This window comes from Myxine glutinosa, chromosome 3 (assembly GCF_964187855.1).
Source record: "Myxine glutinosa chromosome 3, kmMyxGlut1.1, whole genome shotgun sequence".
Classification (NCBI taxonomy): domain Eukaryota; kingdom Metazoa; phylum Chordata; class Myxini; order Myxiniformes; family Myxinidae; genus Myxine; species Myxine glutinosa.
In genome coordinates, this window is record NC_136263.1 from 27,005,820 (window position 1) to 27,023,914 (window position 18,095).

The window sequence follows — 18,095 nt, forward strand, 5'->3', positions numbered from 1 at the left end:
CACGATATCTCAAAACGCTGTGGACAGGTTTGGAAGAAACTTGGTGGACCGGTAGTATGTGACAAGGAGGAATCGATTCGATTTTTGTGAAGATCTGATTATGGATTCGGATACAATATTTATTTAATTTTTAAGTGATTCTTCACCACTGAGAGATCGGGCAAAAAGGAATATATAACATTGAAGTGCGGTGCTACGCGCACGACTTGTTTGCCAGAAAAGGTAAGCAACAACGCGTAGGATCCAAAGAGTCTTTATTACAAAGCTCAAACTGTAGCACTGACTTGCTTGGGGCTGCGAGCCCCGTGTATATCCCGAGGCCACGCCTACCCCTCGGGCGTGGCCGACACCCTCTGGGTGCGCGGAATTATGTCACCGCGCCAGCGAGCCATCGTGTCCGCCACACGCGCCCCCCCAGAATTCCCGCGCACCTGAAGGGTCAGTTTGCGGGGCAAACGGATGACCCGGCCGAAGCGCCCTCTGGCGGCTGGCGGCGTCTGGGATGCCGGGATGCCGTCTGGGATGCCGCTGGCGGCATCTGGCATGGGTGCAGGACAGGGTGGTGGCGTGCCGGCGGGGCTGGGCGGTGCCGGGGGTCCGCCCGCCGGGGGGCGGCCCCGACGCGGGGGCCAAGCCACTGGCGGGGGGTGGTCCACGTCGAGGTGGGCCGGCTTGAGGCGGTCCACGGAAACACGGTCAGGAGTACCGCCGATGTCCAGGGTGAAGTGTTTCGCCCTGGTCTCCAGCACGCGGAACGGCCCGTCGTACGGGGGCCGCAGCGGTGTCCGGTGGGCGTCGTGGCAGACGATCACGTACGCTGCCGTGCGAAGCTCCGGGGCGACATGCGTTGGCGGGCACCCGTGGTGCGCCGTCGGCACCGGGGCGAACCTCTGGGCGGTCTCCTGCAGTGCGGAGCGCTGCTGCGCCGCGGACCGTGGTGCCGTGGAGTCGGGGAGGAACTCGGTCGGTACCCGCAGCGGTTGCCCGAAGACCAACTCCGCCGCGGATGCGCGCAGGTCGTCCTTGGGCGCCGTCCTGAGGCCCAGCAGGACCCAGGGGAGCCTGTCGACCCAGCCGCCGTCACGGAGGGTGGCCCGGAGCGCGGCCTTTAAGGAGCGATGGAAGCGCTCGCACAGGCCGTTGGCCTGGGGGTGGTAGGCCGTGGTGCGGTGCAGCTGGACGCCGAGCCCCTGCGCGACCACCCCCCAGAGCTCCGAGGTGAACTGGGGGCCGTGGTCGGAGGAGATGTCCGAGGGGGCGCCGAACCGGGCAACCCAGGCGGCGATGAACGCCTGCGCGACGTCCGCCGCTGTCGTCGCCGCCAAAGGCACGGCCTCCGGCCACCGGGTGGTGTGGTCCACCATGGTGAGGACGTGGGTGAAACCCCGCGAGGGGGGCAGAGGTCCCACCAAGTCCACGTGAACGTGGTCGAACCGACGTTCGGGCACAGTAAACAGGGCCAACGGGGCCTGGGTGTGGCGGTGCACCTTCGCGCGCTGGCACGCGAGGCACGTCCTGGTCCAATCGCGGACGGTCTTCCGGAGGCCATGCCAGACGAACTTGTCGGCGACCAGCCTCTGGGAGGCCTTCGTGCCCGGGTGGGACAGGCCGTGGACAGCGTCAAAAACCCGGCGCTGCTAGCCCGCGGGCACGATGGGGCGAGGCCGGCCGAGGGAGACGTCGCACAAGAGGGCCGTGCCCGCACCGTCGAACGGCACCTCGGTGACGCGGAGGCCCGTGACGGTGGTCCGCAAGGCCTGGACGTCGGGGTCGGCGGTCTGGTCCGCCGCCATCCAGGCATAGTCGATCCCGAGGTGGACCGCGTGGGCGACGGACCGGGAAAGGCAATCCGCCACCGGGTTGTCCTTCCCCGTGACGTGCCGGATGTCCGTCATGTACTCGGACACGGCCGAGAGTTGACGCTGCTGCCGGGCCGACCACGGCTCGGCGACCTTGGCCATCGCGAAGACCAAGGGCTTGTGGTCGACAAAGGCCGTGAACGAACGGCCCTCGAGCAGATGGCGGAAATGCCGGACCGCCAGGTGAAGCCCGAGGAGCTCACGGTCGAAGGTACTGTACCGCCGTTCGTGCGGGCGGAGCTGCCGGCTGAAAAACGCCAGCGGCTGCCAAGCTCCCTTCACCCATTGCTCGTACACCACGCCCACCGCGTAGTCCGAGACGTCGGAGGTGAGGGCGATCGGTGCATCGGGCGCCGGGTGCGCGAGCATGGTGGCGTTAGCCAAGGCGAGCTTCGTGCACGCGAACGCTGCGTCCATCGGCTCGGTCCAAGCAACGTCACCTTTGCCCGGCTTCCCCCGGAGGGCCTCGTGCAGGGGGCGCAGGAGCTGGGCGACGCGGGGCAGGAAACGGTGGTAAAAGTTCACCATGCCCAGGAACTCCTGGAGCCCCTTGATCGTGCGGGAGCGCGGAAACCCCCTGACCGCCTCCACCTTGGCCGGTAAGGGGATGGCCCCGTGCCTGGTGACACGGTGCCCCAAAAAGTCGATTTCGGCGACGCCGAACCGGCACTTGGCGGGGTTGATGATCAGGCCATGCTGGCCCAGGCGTTCGAAGAGCATGCGGAGATGGCGGAGGTGCTCCTCACGGGACGCGCTTGCGATGAGGATGTCGTCCAGGTAGACGTAAACGAAATCTTAGTCGCGCAAGACGCTGTCCATCAGCCGCTGGAACACCTGAGCCGCATTCTTCAACCCGAAGGGCATCCGCAGAAACTCGAAGAGGCCGAATGGTGTAATGACGGCCGTCTTCGATATGTCCTCCGGCCTGACGGGGACCTGGTGGTGTCCGCGGATGAGGTCCACCTTGGAAAAGAGGGACATTTTCGCCAACCGGGCAGAAAGGTCCTGGATGTGAGGGACCGGGTAGCGGTCGGGGGTGGTAGCATCGTTGAGGCGGCGGTAGTCCCCGCGCGGCCGTCATCCCCCACCGGGCTTCGGCACGATGTGCAGCGGCGATGCCCAAGCGCTCCTGGAGCGCCGCACGATGCCCAGCCGCTCCAGCGTAGCGAAGTTCGCTTTCGCCACCGCGAGCTTCGTCGGCTCGAGGCGGCGTGCCCGGGCGTAGACCGGTGGCCCGACGGTGGGGATGTGATGCTCCACCCCATGCTTGACGGTCACCGCCGAGAAGGTGGGCCGCGTGAGGGCCGGGAAACTGGCGAGGAGGCGGGTAAAGTCATCCGCTGCCGGAAGCGTACAAACCAAACTCGCCGGGACGGAACCGTTTAGCAAGCCGCTTGGTGAGCCGCTCAGTGAGCCGCTCAATGAGCTGCTCAGCGAACAAGCGAGCGAGCTAAAAGTTTCGGCCTGGACGAGCCGTCTGTGCTTTACGTCGACCAGAAACCCATTTGCACATAGGAAGTCCGCACCCAGCAATGCCATGGGCACGCTGGCGGTTACGAACGTCCATTGAAAGCGATGCCCTCCAAACCGCAGGGAGAGGCAGTGCTTCCCGAATGTGCGTATGGGTGTACCGTTGGCTGCAAGCAACGTGGGGCCCTGGCCCGCGGTTCGCTTGTCGGACGTGTGGGCTGGGATGACGCTTACCTGCGCTCCTGTATCGCAGAGGAAACGGCGTCCGGACAAGGTGTCCGTGATAAATAGGAGGCTGCCGGAATGGCCGACGCTCAGGGCCGCTACCGAGCACCGGCTCGGTCGTTTCCCGACTTGCCAAACGAGCACGGCGGGCAACACCTCTTAGCCTTGTGGCCGAACCTGGCGTGGAAACGGCACCAGGTTTGCGGCGGAGGCGAGACCGCGGCTTTCGCAGCTGCGGTGGTGGTGGGCGGGGCGTGGCGGTGGCCATGAGGGGTGTGCACCCGCATCAGCCTCGGGATCCACGAGGTGTGCAGCCGCATCAGCCTCGGGATCCACGATGGCCGCACCGAAACTCGCCCGCGTGTCACAAGCCGCGAAGAACTTGTCGGCCTCGACGGCCAGAGCATGGGGTTCCCTTATTTTGGAACCGGCCAACGCGAGGCGTACCTGTGCCAGTAGCTGGCGTAGAAAGAGCGCCCGGAATAAAAAATCTGGGGCTTTGTCACCCAGCAACGACAGCATGTAATCCATCCGCACCGATGGTCGTGTGTCGCCGAGTCCGGGAAGGTCCAGGAGGCGGTCGGCCCGTTCGCACTCCGTGAGGCCAAACGTGGCGATGAGGAGGCGTTTGAGCGCCTCATACCTGTGGTCGGCCGGTGGGTTCCGCAGGACGGACATGACTCGGGCGGCTGTGCCGGGCCCGAGGGCGGCGATCACGTGGTAGTAACGCGTCTCATCCGCCGTGATGCCTCGAAGCTGGAACTGTGCCTCGGCCTGCACGAACCATACCTCGGCCTGGGCTTCCCAAAACTCAGGGAGCTTTACCACGACCGCGTTGTTTGCCATGGCGCGTTCTGTGGTCAGCGACGGCTGAACCAAATCGGGGTCACCAGTGAAGTGCGGTGCTACGCGCACGACTTGTTTGCCAGAAAAGGTAGGCAACAACGCGTAGGATCCAAAGAGTCTTTATTACAAAGCTCAAACTGTAGCACTGACTTGCTCAGGGCTGCGAGCCCCGTGTATATCCCGAGACTACGCCTACCCCTCGGGCGTGGCCGACACCCTCTGGGTGCGCGGAATGATGTCACCACGCCAGCGAGCCATCGTGTCCGCCACAACATGATATTTAAAATAGTTACGGATGAGTTATGACTAAACTTGTTGGACGAGTTGGTTCGGTGACGAGAACAAGCCGATTAGATTTTGGTTCAGGTACGAAACCAGATCCGGTCTATAAGTGGGTTACAAAACGTAATCCGTTTAGCCTGGTGGAGGTACGAGCTCTACCGAGTGCCCTTCTAGTTACTCCCGCCAGGGAGTAATGCATTCGATCGTGTCCGTGTTTGTGTGTATTCCTGTGTTTGTGAACAAGATATCTGGAAAGGTTCTGAACGGATTTGGATGAAAGTTGGTGGGACGATTGCCCTTGGGATAAGGAAGAATTGATTAGTTTTTGGTGAAGCTCAGAATATTATTCCGGATCCAGGAATTTTTTGAAGGATTGTTTACCATTGGAAGACGGGGCTCATTTTTTTTTAACATTGTCTTTTATATATTCTGTATTTAACATTGTGATATGAAAATAGTTTTCATATTTGTTGTAAATGTAGTTTAAACTCGTGGTTATGCGTTAGAGCGGTGTATTTTGTTAGCAGCGTCGTCTTCAAGGTTCTTTTTTTTTTTTTTTTTCCTAATAAAGACTTATTCTGTCATTTTAAAACCACCAAAGTGTGTATCAGGTTTCCCTGTTTCATAAAATGTATCGTTTGATACGTATAATGCTTTAAAACTGTTTTTTTTTTTTTTTTTACCTCAGAAAAGACATCAACATTTACCTCAGCGAATGTCAATCGCGGTGTCAGTATTTGATGAACTTATAAAGACTTAGGTGAGTTATAAGTGTGACAAGCATGTGCACGGGATTCTTCCCCGAAGAATGAGTGGTCGCATTAGCTTGTACGACTTAAAATGAGCGAGTTTTGTTTTGACGTTTGGGCCAGTTTTACATGTTGTATCCCTAAGGAATGAAACGAACGTTTTCCTGGCTTACAATTTTATTTGAAGTCACACATGCCTCAAAATACACTCACCTATATGGAATTGAACGCTGAATCCGAAAATGTAAGTGAAATTGCCTTGTTTTTTTAACATTATCTTCTATGTATTCTAAATCTATATCTGTGCAGTGTCTGTCTTGTGTTGTCTTGTGTTGTGTTGTCCCTGAACTACTCCCTCAAACTTTTTGTGAAATTGTACTATTCCAACTTAACCCACGGCGGGAGTATGCGCTCTACTGAGTGGCGTTCTAGTTTTTACAGTAATGGCACAAACAACAATAAGAAAAAGATATGAAATGCTATCGCCCCCCGTGGTTTTAGTAATTTCGCTGTACAGAGTTAAAGGCCACCAGTCGGCCATCTTTCCTCGAATTACAAAACAAAATCTTCTACACATGTATACATTTATGTGTTGTCTTTAGGCCAAGTTTGCATAAAATTGACCCATGCATGTCCGAGAAATTGTTGGGGACACATTTAAGTAGCAAAATGTGTGCCAGTCGGCAATCTTGGACGTGATCTTGAAGAAAAATGATGCGCATATATACGCCATCATTCGTTTTCTGTGTGCCAAGTTAGAACAACATCGGTAAATGCATGTCCCAGAAATGGTTGAGGACGTGCTCAATATCAGGTTTTTTTTTACAACTAAAATGGCTTCCTGTCTGCCAGTCGGCCATCTTTGACCAGGACGCAAAATAAAGCGAAGTGCACCTACATGCCGTCATGTACTGTTCTTGTGCCAAGTTTGAACAAAATCGGAGCATGCATGTTCAAGAAATGGTTGGGGACACGTATAAGTAATAAAATGGCCGCCAGTCGGCCATCTTGGATCTGATGTCGGAAGAAAATGACGTGCATATGTAAGCCATCATTCCTTATCTGTGTGCAAAGTTTGAACAACATCGGCAAATGCATGTCCGAGAAAAGGTTGAGGACATGTTCAATCGTGTTTTACAAATGTTTTGGGTGTTTTTACAAATAAAATGGCCGCCAGTCGGCCATCTTGGATCTGATGTCGGAAGAAAATGACGTGCATATGTAAGCCATCATTCCTTATCTGTGTGCAAAGTTTGAACAACATCGGCAAATGCATGTCCGAGAAAAGGTTGAGGACATGTTCAATCGTGTTTTACAAATGTTTTGGGTGTTTTTACAAATAAAATGGCCGCCAGTCGACCATCTTTGATCGCATCACTAAACAAAATGATACACACATGTATACCGGCATGTATTGTCTTTGTGCCAAGTATGAACAAAATTGGTCCATACATCTCTAAGATACAGTTGCGGATGGACGGACGTGTGTGTACAGACGGACGGACGGACCGACAAGACTCAATCCATAAGCCCCCGTTTTGGACTAAGTCCGTTTCTTTTAAAGATTTGCATCAATCTTCTTTACATTCTTGTTATTGATCTCTGCCCAAATTCCTCTCAATGGATGGCTCAAGGGCCTACCTTTGTGAAAAGGTATCATGTCATTGGGTTTGAAAGATTCACAAGACGTATTTATTATATTGTACGATTTGGTAACCATGGGGACGCAACCACGTGTAATATCATGAGGAATGAGCCAGGGACTTTTTGATCGGGTTCAACACAAGGTAAATCAGAAATATTAAATAGGTCTTCCTTGTATGGTACAAAGTAAAGCTTGTCTTGATGAAGGATAGTGTCTATCTGCGTCGACAAGTAGATCATCGATCGACGTACACTACCCGGCGTGGGAAGCAAGGAAAAGCTGACGTTTCGGCGATGAACCCTTCATCAAAGCAATTCTTTATCATATCATAGATCGGGATGAAAAAGTCAAAAAAAAATAGATTAAAAAATAGTCAAACCTTTATCATAGATTGGGATGAAAAAGTACTTTGACTCCAATGGTAGAATTTCAAAAACCAATTTAATGTTTAAAAAAAAAGTTTTAGCAAATGTAAGTCATGGAAAAGGGTGGTGGCCTAGTGTTAAGTGGACTAGCATTCCAGAAGGTTCGAATCTGGCTAAAGGTATTCATTAATTAGGGGTATCAAAATATTCTCTGGAGAACTGACTTATTACCTCCGCCACCAAAGGTGGATGGAGGTTACGTTTTCATCCCTTGGTGGACCGGCTGGGTGTCTGACAAGGACGATTCGATTCAATTTTGGTGAAGATCCGGATCCGGATCCAGCTAGTACAATATTTTCAGTGATTCTTCACCATTGAGTGATATGGCCAATCAGGCGGAGGTATGCTTCCTACTGAGTGCCGTTCTAGTTGCTACCAGTTTCGATTAGAACCACATGGGCTCACCAGTGACCTTCAGGGAATATATAAAGTGCTTTTGTTCGACAATTTAAAAACATACTTGCTGAAGTACCCGCGTTGCCCTGGGGGGGGGGGGGGGGAGGGGATAGAGAGGGGAGGGAGGACAAAGAGAGAAGTGAGAGTAGTTTGGGGAAGGGGAGAGAGGGAGGGGAGGAAGAAGGAGGGGGATGGGGAGGGGGAGGAGGAGTGGGAGAGGAAGGGGGAAGGAAGGAGAGAGAAGGGGGAGTAGTGAGGGGAAGGGGTATAGGATGGGAATGGGGGGAGGGAGGAGAGGGATGGGGATGGGGAGATTAGGGAGGGGGATGGGGAAGGCAGGTGAGGGAGAGGAGGAGGAGAAGGAGCGGGGGAGGAGGAGGGAGAGAGGAAGGGGGGGAGAGAATGGGAAGCATTGGGGGTGGGGGGAGGGGGGGAGAGAATTGGAGGGGAAGGGAGGGTAGGGAGAGGAGGGGGGATAGAAGGGGAAGTAGTGGGGGTAGGAGGAGGGTAAGGGGTAAGGGGAGGAGAGGCAAAGGAGGAGGGGTGAGGAAGAGGGAGAGTAGTGGGGGAAGGGGGAGAGGGAGAGGGAAAGGATGGGGGAGGAGAGGGAGGAGGTAGGGGGATAGGGAGGGGAGGGGGGAGAGGCAGAAAGGGGAGCCCAGGTTGAAACCCCCATTTAAACCAGTAGAGACCAGTAGGACATTTCTATTGGTCTCCATTGGAAATCACGGTTTCTATTGGTTTATACAGGAGCCAGTAGAGTTTCCAGTGGGAACTTAACCAGATTCGGTTGAAACCAATAGAAACCATTCGATGTAAAGCCGCTGTCACACCTTGACGTTTTAGCCAGCGTATGCCGACGTATGAAAAATTTGGCGAATACGCTGGCACACGTCGAATACGTTATGGGTAAGTTTTGTATACGTTAAGAGCACGCTGGCATACGTCGTAGTACGCCGAGCTCGTCGACAAATTTTGTGCATGCACAAAATTTGTCGACATATGCCAGCGTATGACTCACACGTTCCGCATACGCTGGCCATAAGTTGTAGGCACGTTAGGTGATCGTTGACACACGTCGACACACGTTACTTGTAAGTTACTCATAAGTCGAAATACGTCGAGATAATGTCTAGCGTACCCGAAACTTATTTCTAACCTATGAGTAACGTGCTTTGAACCTATGTGTAACGTATCTCCAACGCATATTGACGTATGTAGACGTATTTGACGTCTTCCGGACGACCACAGAACTTACTGAACGTGTTTCTAACTTACAGCTACCGTATAATGGCGTATTGGCAGCGTTTAGGGGAATTGGTATATACAAATGGGGTTCACAGGAGGAACCCGTCAGTGTTCCAGACTCCATGGTGAGCAGATGTCCATGTCATCCGAGAGATGGAGGATCCGGCAAGGCTGAGACGAGAATACCTACTAGCTGTCCTCCAACATCAACATGACCTCATCGATTTGACACTGTACCAGTTAGTATGTAATATGTAGCTGGTGCTGAACTTGGTCGCACGGAAGCAGGAGCAGGGAAGGTGGGGACTATGGGGGGTTCTTCCTCATCACTCTCCTCATCTATCAGCTCACTGAGGATGGTGTTGATGCGCGACCTTGCCTTCCGGAACTTGCGCTTAGACATGCTGACCAGGCTGTCACGCACGTAGTTGGCGAAGGCTGCGGTGGCTGTGATGGGCTGAGGCTGTGCGAGACCTTTGAGGAGCTCCCCAGACTCGTGCACCCTCTTCTGGAGTGACTGCAGCAACTGGTCATCGTCCTGGCCACGCTTCCCCTTGCCCTGTGAGGATGAAGAGGGGACAGGGGAGGGTGCGCTGTCGTCATCAACCACGATCTCTGCACAGGCAGCCTCGGCAGCCTCGAGGTCCCCGCTGTGTGCTGCAATGGTTTCCTTTACCTGCAATTATGACAATTGATTCGTAAATTACAAGGCAAAAATACGAGGCAAATTCAATGATCTGTAGTAATCAATGATTAATTTGCTGAGAGATCTGTAGTACAGTAAAACTAATATAAATAAATATTAGTATTGATATTAATATGTGTTTATACTTACACTGTTGACGGGCTCAGCACGATGGCGGACCACAGTCGTGAGGAAGCCGAAGTTTGCCTTCACCCACTGCTCCCTCTCTGTCATTTCCGGGGCGCCGTCACCGCTCTTCTTCTTGTCGAGACGGGTGTGGGTGTCTCGCAGGGACTTGAACCACCCTTGAAGGTGCTCGACAGTCTTCCCCATGGCCTTGGCTTGATCCTCCCAGAGCTTTGCCTTCTTGTCCACCCTCCGGTAGTCAGTCTTCTTGATGTCCCAGAGGATGGCGTTCTCGCGAAGGAAATCGCACATGAGCTGCTCCTCTTGGACATCAAGACAAAACTGTGTCTTCTTGGCCCTCTTCTTCGCAAGGGTTGGCTGAGAGGTGGAGGCCACGGACGCAGCTATCGATGCCACCGACGATGCCCGAGAGTCGTTGGAACCAGCATCCTCTCCGTCAGAGGGTGAGCGTGATGGGGGGGGGGGGGGTGTGGGTGATGATGGATCCTCCTTGCGGGCGGGTGTGTGGGTGATGATGGATCCTCCTTGCGTCCACGGCCACGGCCAGGAGACTTCTTGACAGCATTCTTCGAAGTTTTCTTCGGCATGACGGTGATGTTGACACTTCGATGTCTAGTGCGGTTATGATTTGAATCGTCGAGCGGCAGCCTTTTAATAGGCTACGCCACGTGATCGTCGGCGATACGCTGCCGCGCGCTATGCATACTTTTTTTTTTCTTTTTTTTTTTGTATACTGAATCGAGGCTCGTGAAAGAGCTAACATTTACTTCACAAACAAATCGACCAGACAAACAAAATACACAAAAAGAGGGAGCGGAAGACAAGATGGGGAGAAAAGGGGAAGCACACAAACACAACATCCGAGAGCAGGGAGATGTGTGGAAGGGAGAGGGCCTGGGGGGAGGAGGCATGGGAATGGGGGGGGGGGGGGGTGGGAGAAGTATAAAGCACAAGGACACCAAGGACTTCCAGGACAGAAGTTGGTATTTCAAAAAGTGGAATTGGGGTGAAATTAGCGGGGGTAGAAAAGATCAAGGTTTTGGATGGGGAAGATAAGAGATGGTGGTGAACAGCTGTTTTAAAGACTTGGAGGGTGGAGTGGGATTGAAGAGAGTGAGGGAGTTTGTTCCAGAGGCGGGAGAAAAGAGGAATGAAGGAGTGAAGGTGAGCAGAGAGTCTTGATTTTGGCAGTTTAACCAAAAGAGGGTTGCAGGCAGATCTTGTGCGACCTGCAGGAATATTTGCGGGACAGAGCCCAGAGCGAGCTGGGGGGGCAAGGCCAGAGAGGAGTCGGTCGAAGACGGAAAGACCACCAACCTGCCTGCGGTGAGTGAGTGAGAGGCCCTTGGAGTTAGCTTCATCGCGGGAGATTCCAATGATTCTGAATGCTTTGGTTTCAACAGCGCGAAGGCGAGCTAGGTGTGAGGCAGGAGCACCAGCCCAGAGGGGAGAGCAGTATTCCATTGAGCTGCGGATGAAAGCCTTGTATGTGGTGAGGAGCTCAGGTGTGCCAAGGAAGGACTTCGCACGACGGAGGATGCCCAGTCGGCGACTGGCTTTGGAGGCCAGATTTGAAATGTGGTTTTTCCAGGAAAGATCATGGCAGAAAGTGAGACCCAAAAGCTTGAGTGACAGAACTTCTTGGAGAGGATTATTCAGAAAGTGGATGGGAGGGTTGTCCAGTCGGTCTTTTCGGAGAGACATCGTAAGAGTGTGAGATTTGTCAGGATTGAAAGACATGTTCCACTTGTTTGCCCAGTCTGTGATTTTGTCAAGGTCTGCAGAGAGTGAGGAGGCTGCAGACTGCCGATCTGAGGGATGAAGAATGGAGCGACAGAGAGTAGAGTCGTCAGCAAAGAGATAGAGAGGATTTTCAAGAGAGTCAGAGAGATCATTGATGAAGACCAGAAAAAGCACAGGGCCCAGAACACTGCCTTGGGGAACTCCAGCCTGAACAGGAAGAGGAGATGAGAGAAATCCATTCAGGGCCGCACGTTGACTACGACTAGAGAGGAAGTCCGCCAGCCATGCGTGGAGATTTCCATGGATACCAAAAGAGGAGAGTTTGGTGAGCAGAGCGGGGTGCCAGACCGTATCGAAGGCACGTGATATGTCAAGGGAGACTGCTCTAATTTCCTGTTTGGCATTGAGGACCTCCATCCATTGTTGAGAAAGCAGAAGCAGCATGTCCAGAGTGGAGTGTCCAGGTCTGAAACCAAATTGATGATCAGAGATCAAGCCATTGGAGAAGAGGAAAGATTTCATATCTGAAGCAATGATGGATTCCATAACTTTGCTGATAATTGGGAGAAGGCTGATTGGTCTGTAGTTGCTGGGATCTGTTTTTGCACCTTTTTTGTGCAAAGCGGTGATGTTGGCAGATTTCCAAGCAGATGGAAGATGACCTTGAGCAAAAGAGAGGGTGAAGAGAACAGAGAGAGGGAGTGAAAGAGCGGAAGAACATTATTTTAGGACCCGTGGGCTGATGCCGTCAGGTCCAGTTGCAGAATCAGAGTCGAGGGTTGACAGAAACTTTTCCACCTTGTCAGGAGGAAAGGACACAGAGTCCAGGAGCAGCTGGGTACGACTGGGTACGGTGGGTACAGAGAGGGATGGGTTTGGGACACAAGATTTAGAGGCAAACACAGAGTTGAGGCATTCAGCTTTTTCACGTGCGGAGTCAGCCGTGTGGCCATTTAAGGTGAGGGAGGGGATGGAGGGGGAACAAACACCAGAAACAGATTTTACCAGATGCCACCAGGATTTGGAAGAGGGAGACAGATAAGAGAGTTCGGTCCTGAGGACGGAGAGATATTGTTTCCTGGCTCTCCTGAGGGTGGACACACACTTGTTTTGGGCTTAGTGAAAGGAAATGAGATTTCCTTCCGTTGGATTTGCTTTCCAGGAGACGAAAGCAAGTTGTTTCTGGGCAATAGCCTCACCACAAGATTCCGTGTACCATGGACGGGAGGAAGGGTATGACAACTGAAGACGAGAAGGGATAAATCTGTGCATGAGAGAGAGCAATTTACTTTGGAAGAATTCCCAGGATGAGTTGATGTCAGAGGCAGTAGAGATGGGAGACCAGTCCAGATGATTGATGGCTGCTTGAAGACCGTGCCAGTTGGCCTGAGTGAAATGCCAGACTCGTCGACGCTGAGGAGGCTCTCTGAAAATGGTCAGAGAGATGTCCACTTTAACAAGCACATGATCGGAAGAGCCGATTGGAGCAGAAGAAGAGCAGCAGACATTTTCAGGGAAGTTAGTCATAACCAAGTCCAGAAGAGAAGATTCTCCGTTGACTGAGATCCGGGTTGGGAAATTGACAGATTGTGTCAGTCCCAGTGAGTCACAGAAGTCCTTTGCTGAAGAGCCATGGCTGGTGAGAGAGGTACCCACCCCCAGCCAACTGGCATGGTGACAGTTGAAATCACCACATATGAGGAAGAGAGAGTTGGGATGGGTAGATAGAAGTTGGTCCATATTATCAGACAGCGAGATGTAGATGGAGTCATCACTGTTTGGTGGACGGTACAACACGCATATGAACAAAAGGTGGGAGCGAAGGGGAAGCCGTAGCCAAAGCTATTCCTGGGGGTGAGGTGGAGAGAGGGCAGTGCAGGGCGAGTGAGGAAGATAGTTTTTTTATAAAGATAGCAACCCCACCTCCAGGACGAGGCTCAGGTCTATCATACCGGAGGAGGGAGTAACCTGGGAGAGATACCAAGGAATCAGAGACATCATGAAGGAGGAAGGTTTCTGTTAAGCAGATCACGTCTGGTTTGTCAGAAGCAACCTGTATGGAGAGATCAGTTAAGTTTGAGCGAAGGCCCCGGATGTTTGAGGTCCATACTGTTAAGGAAGAGGAAGGGGGAGCATCGGATACAGAACAGGGGGGGGGGGGGGGGAGCGGTAGGGCAGGATGTGGAAGAGGAGGAAGAGGTCGGGAGAGCTGTTGCAGGTGTGTCAGAGATTACAGAATAGCTTGGAGAAAGGGAAGAATGGGGCGGACAAAAGGTTTGATGGTGTTTGGGTGAGGCGCAGTGAGGTGTTATTTGAGGAGGAGGAAGAGTGAGGCAGAAGGTTGGGGGAGATGAAGGTGAAAGTTGGAAGGGGGAAGAAGCGGGGAGGACGCTTTGAGGAGGAGGGGTGAGAGGGGAGTCTAGGAGAAGAGGGGCGAGGGAGAGTCTCGGAGTGGAGGGGAGTGGGGGGAGTTTAGGAGGGAAGGGGCAAGGGGGGAGATTTGAAAGGGATGGGTGATGGGAAGGATTTGGAGGGGAGGGGCAAGGGGGAAGATTTGACAGAGATGGGTGATGGGGAAGATTTGGAGGGGAGGGGTGTGATTGGATTTTGAAAAGTGTACGATTTATGGGAAACGAACATTTATTGCAAAATGAGTTTCTTGAGACTATCGAAGTTAGAGTATCGTTGGGCATAAGTTGTGAACGCCGACAACACGCTAAGCATTCGTTGGTATAAGTTATCTATAAGTTATCGCAACGTTCTGTGTACGTTACTAATACGTTATGCATACGTCCAACTCGTTATGAATACGCTATTATACGCCCAAAACTGAAAAAAAAACATCGATAGTTCAGCGAACGGCAGCGTTTTAGATAAATTTTGATACGTCGGCATACGCTGGCTAAATCGTCAAGGTGTGACAAGGGCTTAACTGGTCTGAAACCCATAGAAATCAATAGGTACCTATAAGTTCAACTGGTCCTGTATAAACCATTACAGTTATGTGTGTGTGTGTGTGTGTGTGTGTGTGTGTGTGTGTGTGTGTGTGTTGGTGTACACAGGTGGTAGATTGTGTTGTCGCAGGTGAGCAATGTTGTTTTGTTCCAGGCAGAGAGATTGTAATGCTGCTCAAAGTAAAAAAAAAAAAACTTTTTTGTGAAGATTTTAGTTTTACATGTTCTTTTTGTCCCTTCAAATGCAGAACAAGGCTGCGGGGTAGCATCATTGGCCGAGGGTGCAGTTGTGCTGCTGATACAATGCCCTCTGTGGGTTAGAGCAGGAATTTGTAATTTAATGGATGCCGGCGATAACTCGCTCACTCTTTGTGAAAGACACTGTTGGATCTTTAATGTCCACCAAGTGATATTGATGAATCACCCTGCCTGTGGAACACCAGGATGGCAGTTTATATCTGGTTTGGGATTCAAACCCAGGCAAGATAGCTTAAAGTTGAGTGGGCATACCTCTAGGCCATCCTATCATCCCACTTACAGGTTCGGTCGGATTTACATCAAATATAAGACTGTAATTTGAAAGTTTGAGTGGAAGGTCATTTGAAATCTACAACCAGTGAATATCAAGAGATTTCTGTCTATAAATGGAACCCAAGTGTGAGCTGAGAACAGATTACTCCAGGAGCATGACACCATCTGGTGCACTTGGCATGCACAGCAAGCTCACCAGTAATAATGATATGTGGGTACACGTTTGTGGGCATTTTTACAAACGGTGAATAATTATATAAAACTACAGCTGGGCTCTAAAATCCAAACGGATGTTGGTTTGAATATGTAATACAGTCACGTGGTTGATTTTGTCGCAGAGATGAATATCAGCGAAAAATTCTCATAATCTTGTCTTCCTAGCTTATAGAAGACAAAAGTCCCACCTTCCCCTCTATCCATCCCCAGACATCGATTAATCATCTGGGTACACCTGAGAAGTTTCTGATTTTAGGTCTTGCACTCGTGGCTCCCATTTTCTTACCTTGCACCGAAGATAATCTTCCAATCATTGATCAGTATTATGATCAGGACTCTTCATTGCACAATAAGTGGTGTTGCGGCAATGCTGTGCAAATACTGTACCTCGCTGCTGCTGCTGCTGCTGCTGCTGCTGCTGCACTGTGCGGTCTCTCATTGACACCTTCAACACTGGTGTGTTGGTGAGAAATTGGCTCTGAAAGCAAAGACAACATGTGGTTAACAATGTTTGCGTGGTACCAACTGGCATTTTGTGTTCTTGAAACGCTGATGAGGTCTAGTTTACAGTCGTATGACAACTCCACACCATGGCAATAGTGGCAATGGCTAAGGTATTATGATGTAAGGTATGAAGTGCTCTTTTTATGCCTTCGCCCCCGAAGGTGGCCGGAAGCATTATGTTTTCGGGTTGTCCGTCCGTCCATCCGTCCATCCGTCCGTACGGGCTAAACCTCGTTTTTCTCAGCAACCGCATGCTCAATTGAGACGAAACTTTCAGGGTAGGAGTGACACCCATGCAGAATGTTTTTATGATAACTGTGACGTCATAGGTCACGTGGTATGGCAGCCATCTTGGATTAAACGTAAATAAAGAAAAAATATTTCTCGGAAACCGCTGAATGGAAAAATTTGAAACTTGGCACATTGTCAAGTACTCCCAATGGGGAACAAAAGCATGATAACGATGACATCATAGGTGGAGTATTATACCAGCCAAAAATGTTTTAATCAAATTCCTTACCCTAAAAATCTGAAATTGCATGCACATGATCTATGACCCATTTGTATTGAAATATTAAATACATGACATCATAGGTCACATGGTTTGGCAGCCATAATGGATTTAACCTAAAACCTTCAAAAAACATCTTCTCCCAATAGTAAGGGCATTTTATGAGATATTTCACAAATCTGTTAACTAAATTGTTACCAAAAAATTTCTTCACCAATATGTTTGTAAAGGTGTGTAATAACATGTGTTAAAATGTTGAAGTTCAACTCCCGTGGGAAACCCAGAAAAAAAGCTGTTGAATTCGGGTACCGAAAAATTAATTTCGAGAATTTTTATTTTTTTTAATCGGCCCTTAAGTAACTTATGAGGGGTCAAATAAGGGTTTTTCATGATTCTAAGTTGATTGTTAACATTTATATTTCACTTTACATTTACACACAAAGTAGCTTTTATTTCACATACATATATAATACTCAAGAGTTATTTCTCATTCACAATGTCAGAAGTTTCAACAGTCATTGTCTATGTCTTCTTCAGACTCAACAACATCATGACTGCAGTTTCTGCATGTAATGCCATTACAGACTCCACAGGCCGAGATGCACGTGACCCCATTCTTCTTGCAGCTGCATCGCCGGTTGCTGCAATCTCCATGACAATTACAGCTCGTGAACTGCAATAGCTCCTCAGGAGCCGTGGGGTCCAGTGTTGGAACTGGCTCATACCCATGCACACCTATTGTCCATCCATAGTCACTGGGGTTCAGAGACATGCTCTGTAGAAGGATCCAGTCCCGGGTCTGCAGGTAGGCACGGAGTGAATGTTGTGCAGCTGCACCCTCTGTTGGAGGTAGAGTCTCTGGTTTGATCACTCCTGCCGCTGCCTTCCTTGAGAACATGTTCGGAACATGGAGAGGTGACTTCGATCCAACCCATTGAGTGAAAGGGAGTGTTTCCGTGAATAGAGACAATGTTTAAATCTATATTGTCTCCAACAAACTGAGTGACTGCATTGTTTGTTTCCCCAACCTCCATAAAGACCACCTGATCATTACTTGACAATTCACTTTCACTGGCTGGCACTTTGGCTGTCATCACTGATTGATCCTCAAGCGCAGCATCAACCGCAACCTCATCATTGATCTGTTCATCGGTTTCCTCCACAATGGTGTCAAGAGTGCCAGAAGTATCTGGAACATCATCTCCACTCCTACTATTAAGGAAGCAGTATTTGTAGTTTTGTGTCTCCGTGTAAGACTAAGTGTATCCCAGCCGGTGGAACTTGTTGAGCATCCATTTTGACCTAAATCTATGATCAAGTTGTATGGCAAGCCCCATTTGGTGTGGCAATACTCCAGACCGAGGTCGACAGGCCTTAATAAAATTCTGCCCCCAAACGGCAACTCTTTCGTCTGTCTTGACAATCGGTCTCAAGAACATCTGAAGGCTTGCAGGAACAAGTGTCAGCTGACTATCGATGTCAGTCATACTGTGTGTGGTGGGGTATGACTTTGGACCTAAATCAATCAAGGCAATATCATTGGATATGAACTTGAGTGCCGTCTTTATGATCTGAGTCTTCTCATCTCCATGGTCAAGATTAGCATGATGCGCTCGCAGAATATTGTCGGTGCCATCTTTGAGACAGAGTACATCTGCC

The 18,095-nt window shown here is 51.0% G+C and overlaps 2 protein-coding genes across 4 annotated transcripts in view; one reads left to right on the top strand and one right to left on the bottom strand.

Annotated features, from left to right (window-relative positions):
• FUOM (fucose mutarotase) overlaps positions 1–18,095 on the top strand; it is a 213,538-nt gene that overhangs the window by 35,829 nt on the left and 159,614 nt on the right. The gene's annotated exons all lie outside the window — the stretch shown is intronic.
• LOC144891083 (uncharacterized) lies at positions 9,363–16,100 on the bottom strand. The gene is made up of 4 exons (XM_078773465.1): positions 16,011–16,100; positions 15,809–15,899; positions 9,981–10,360; positions 9,363–9,821 (listed from the first exon to the last, which is right to left on the bottom strand). The coding sequence occupies exons 1-4, from the start codon at positions 16,098–16,100 to the stop codon at positions 9,363–9,365; spliced, it is 1,020 nt and encodes a 339-aa protein (XP_078629591.1).

Excerpts from the sequence above, each read along its gene's own strand:
- LOC144891083 (XM_078773465.1), bottom strand. The coding sequence starts at position 16,100 with ATGCTTCCGGCCACCTTCGGGGGCGAAGGCATAAAAAGAGCACTTCAT. Across the intron at positions 15,900-16,010 it reads CCATTGCCACTATTGCCATG|AGCCAATTTCTCACCAACAC; the intron begins GTGTGGAGTTGT and ends CTTTGCTTTCAG. Across the intron at positions 10,361-15,808 it reads GCAGCAGCAGCAGCAGCGAG|CTGCGTCCGTGGCCTCCACC; the intron begins GTACAGTATTTG and ends TGGCATCGATAG.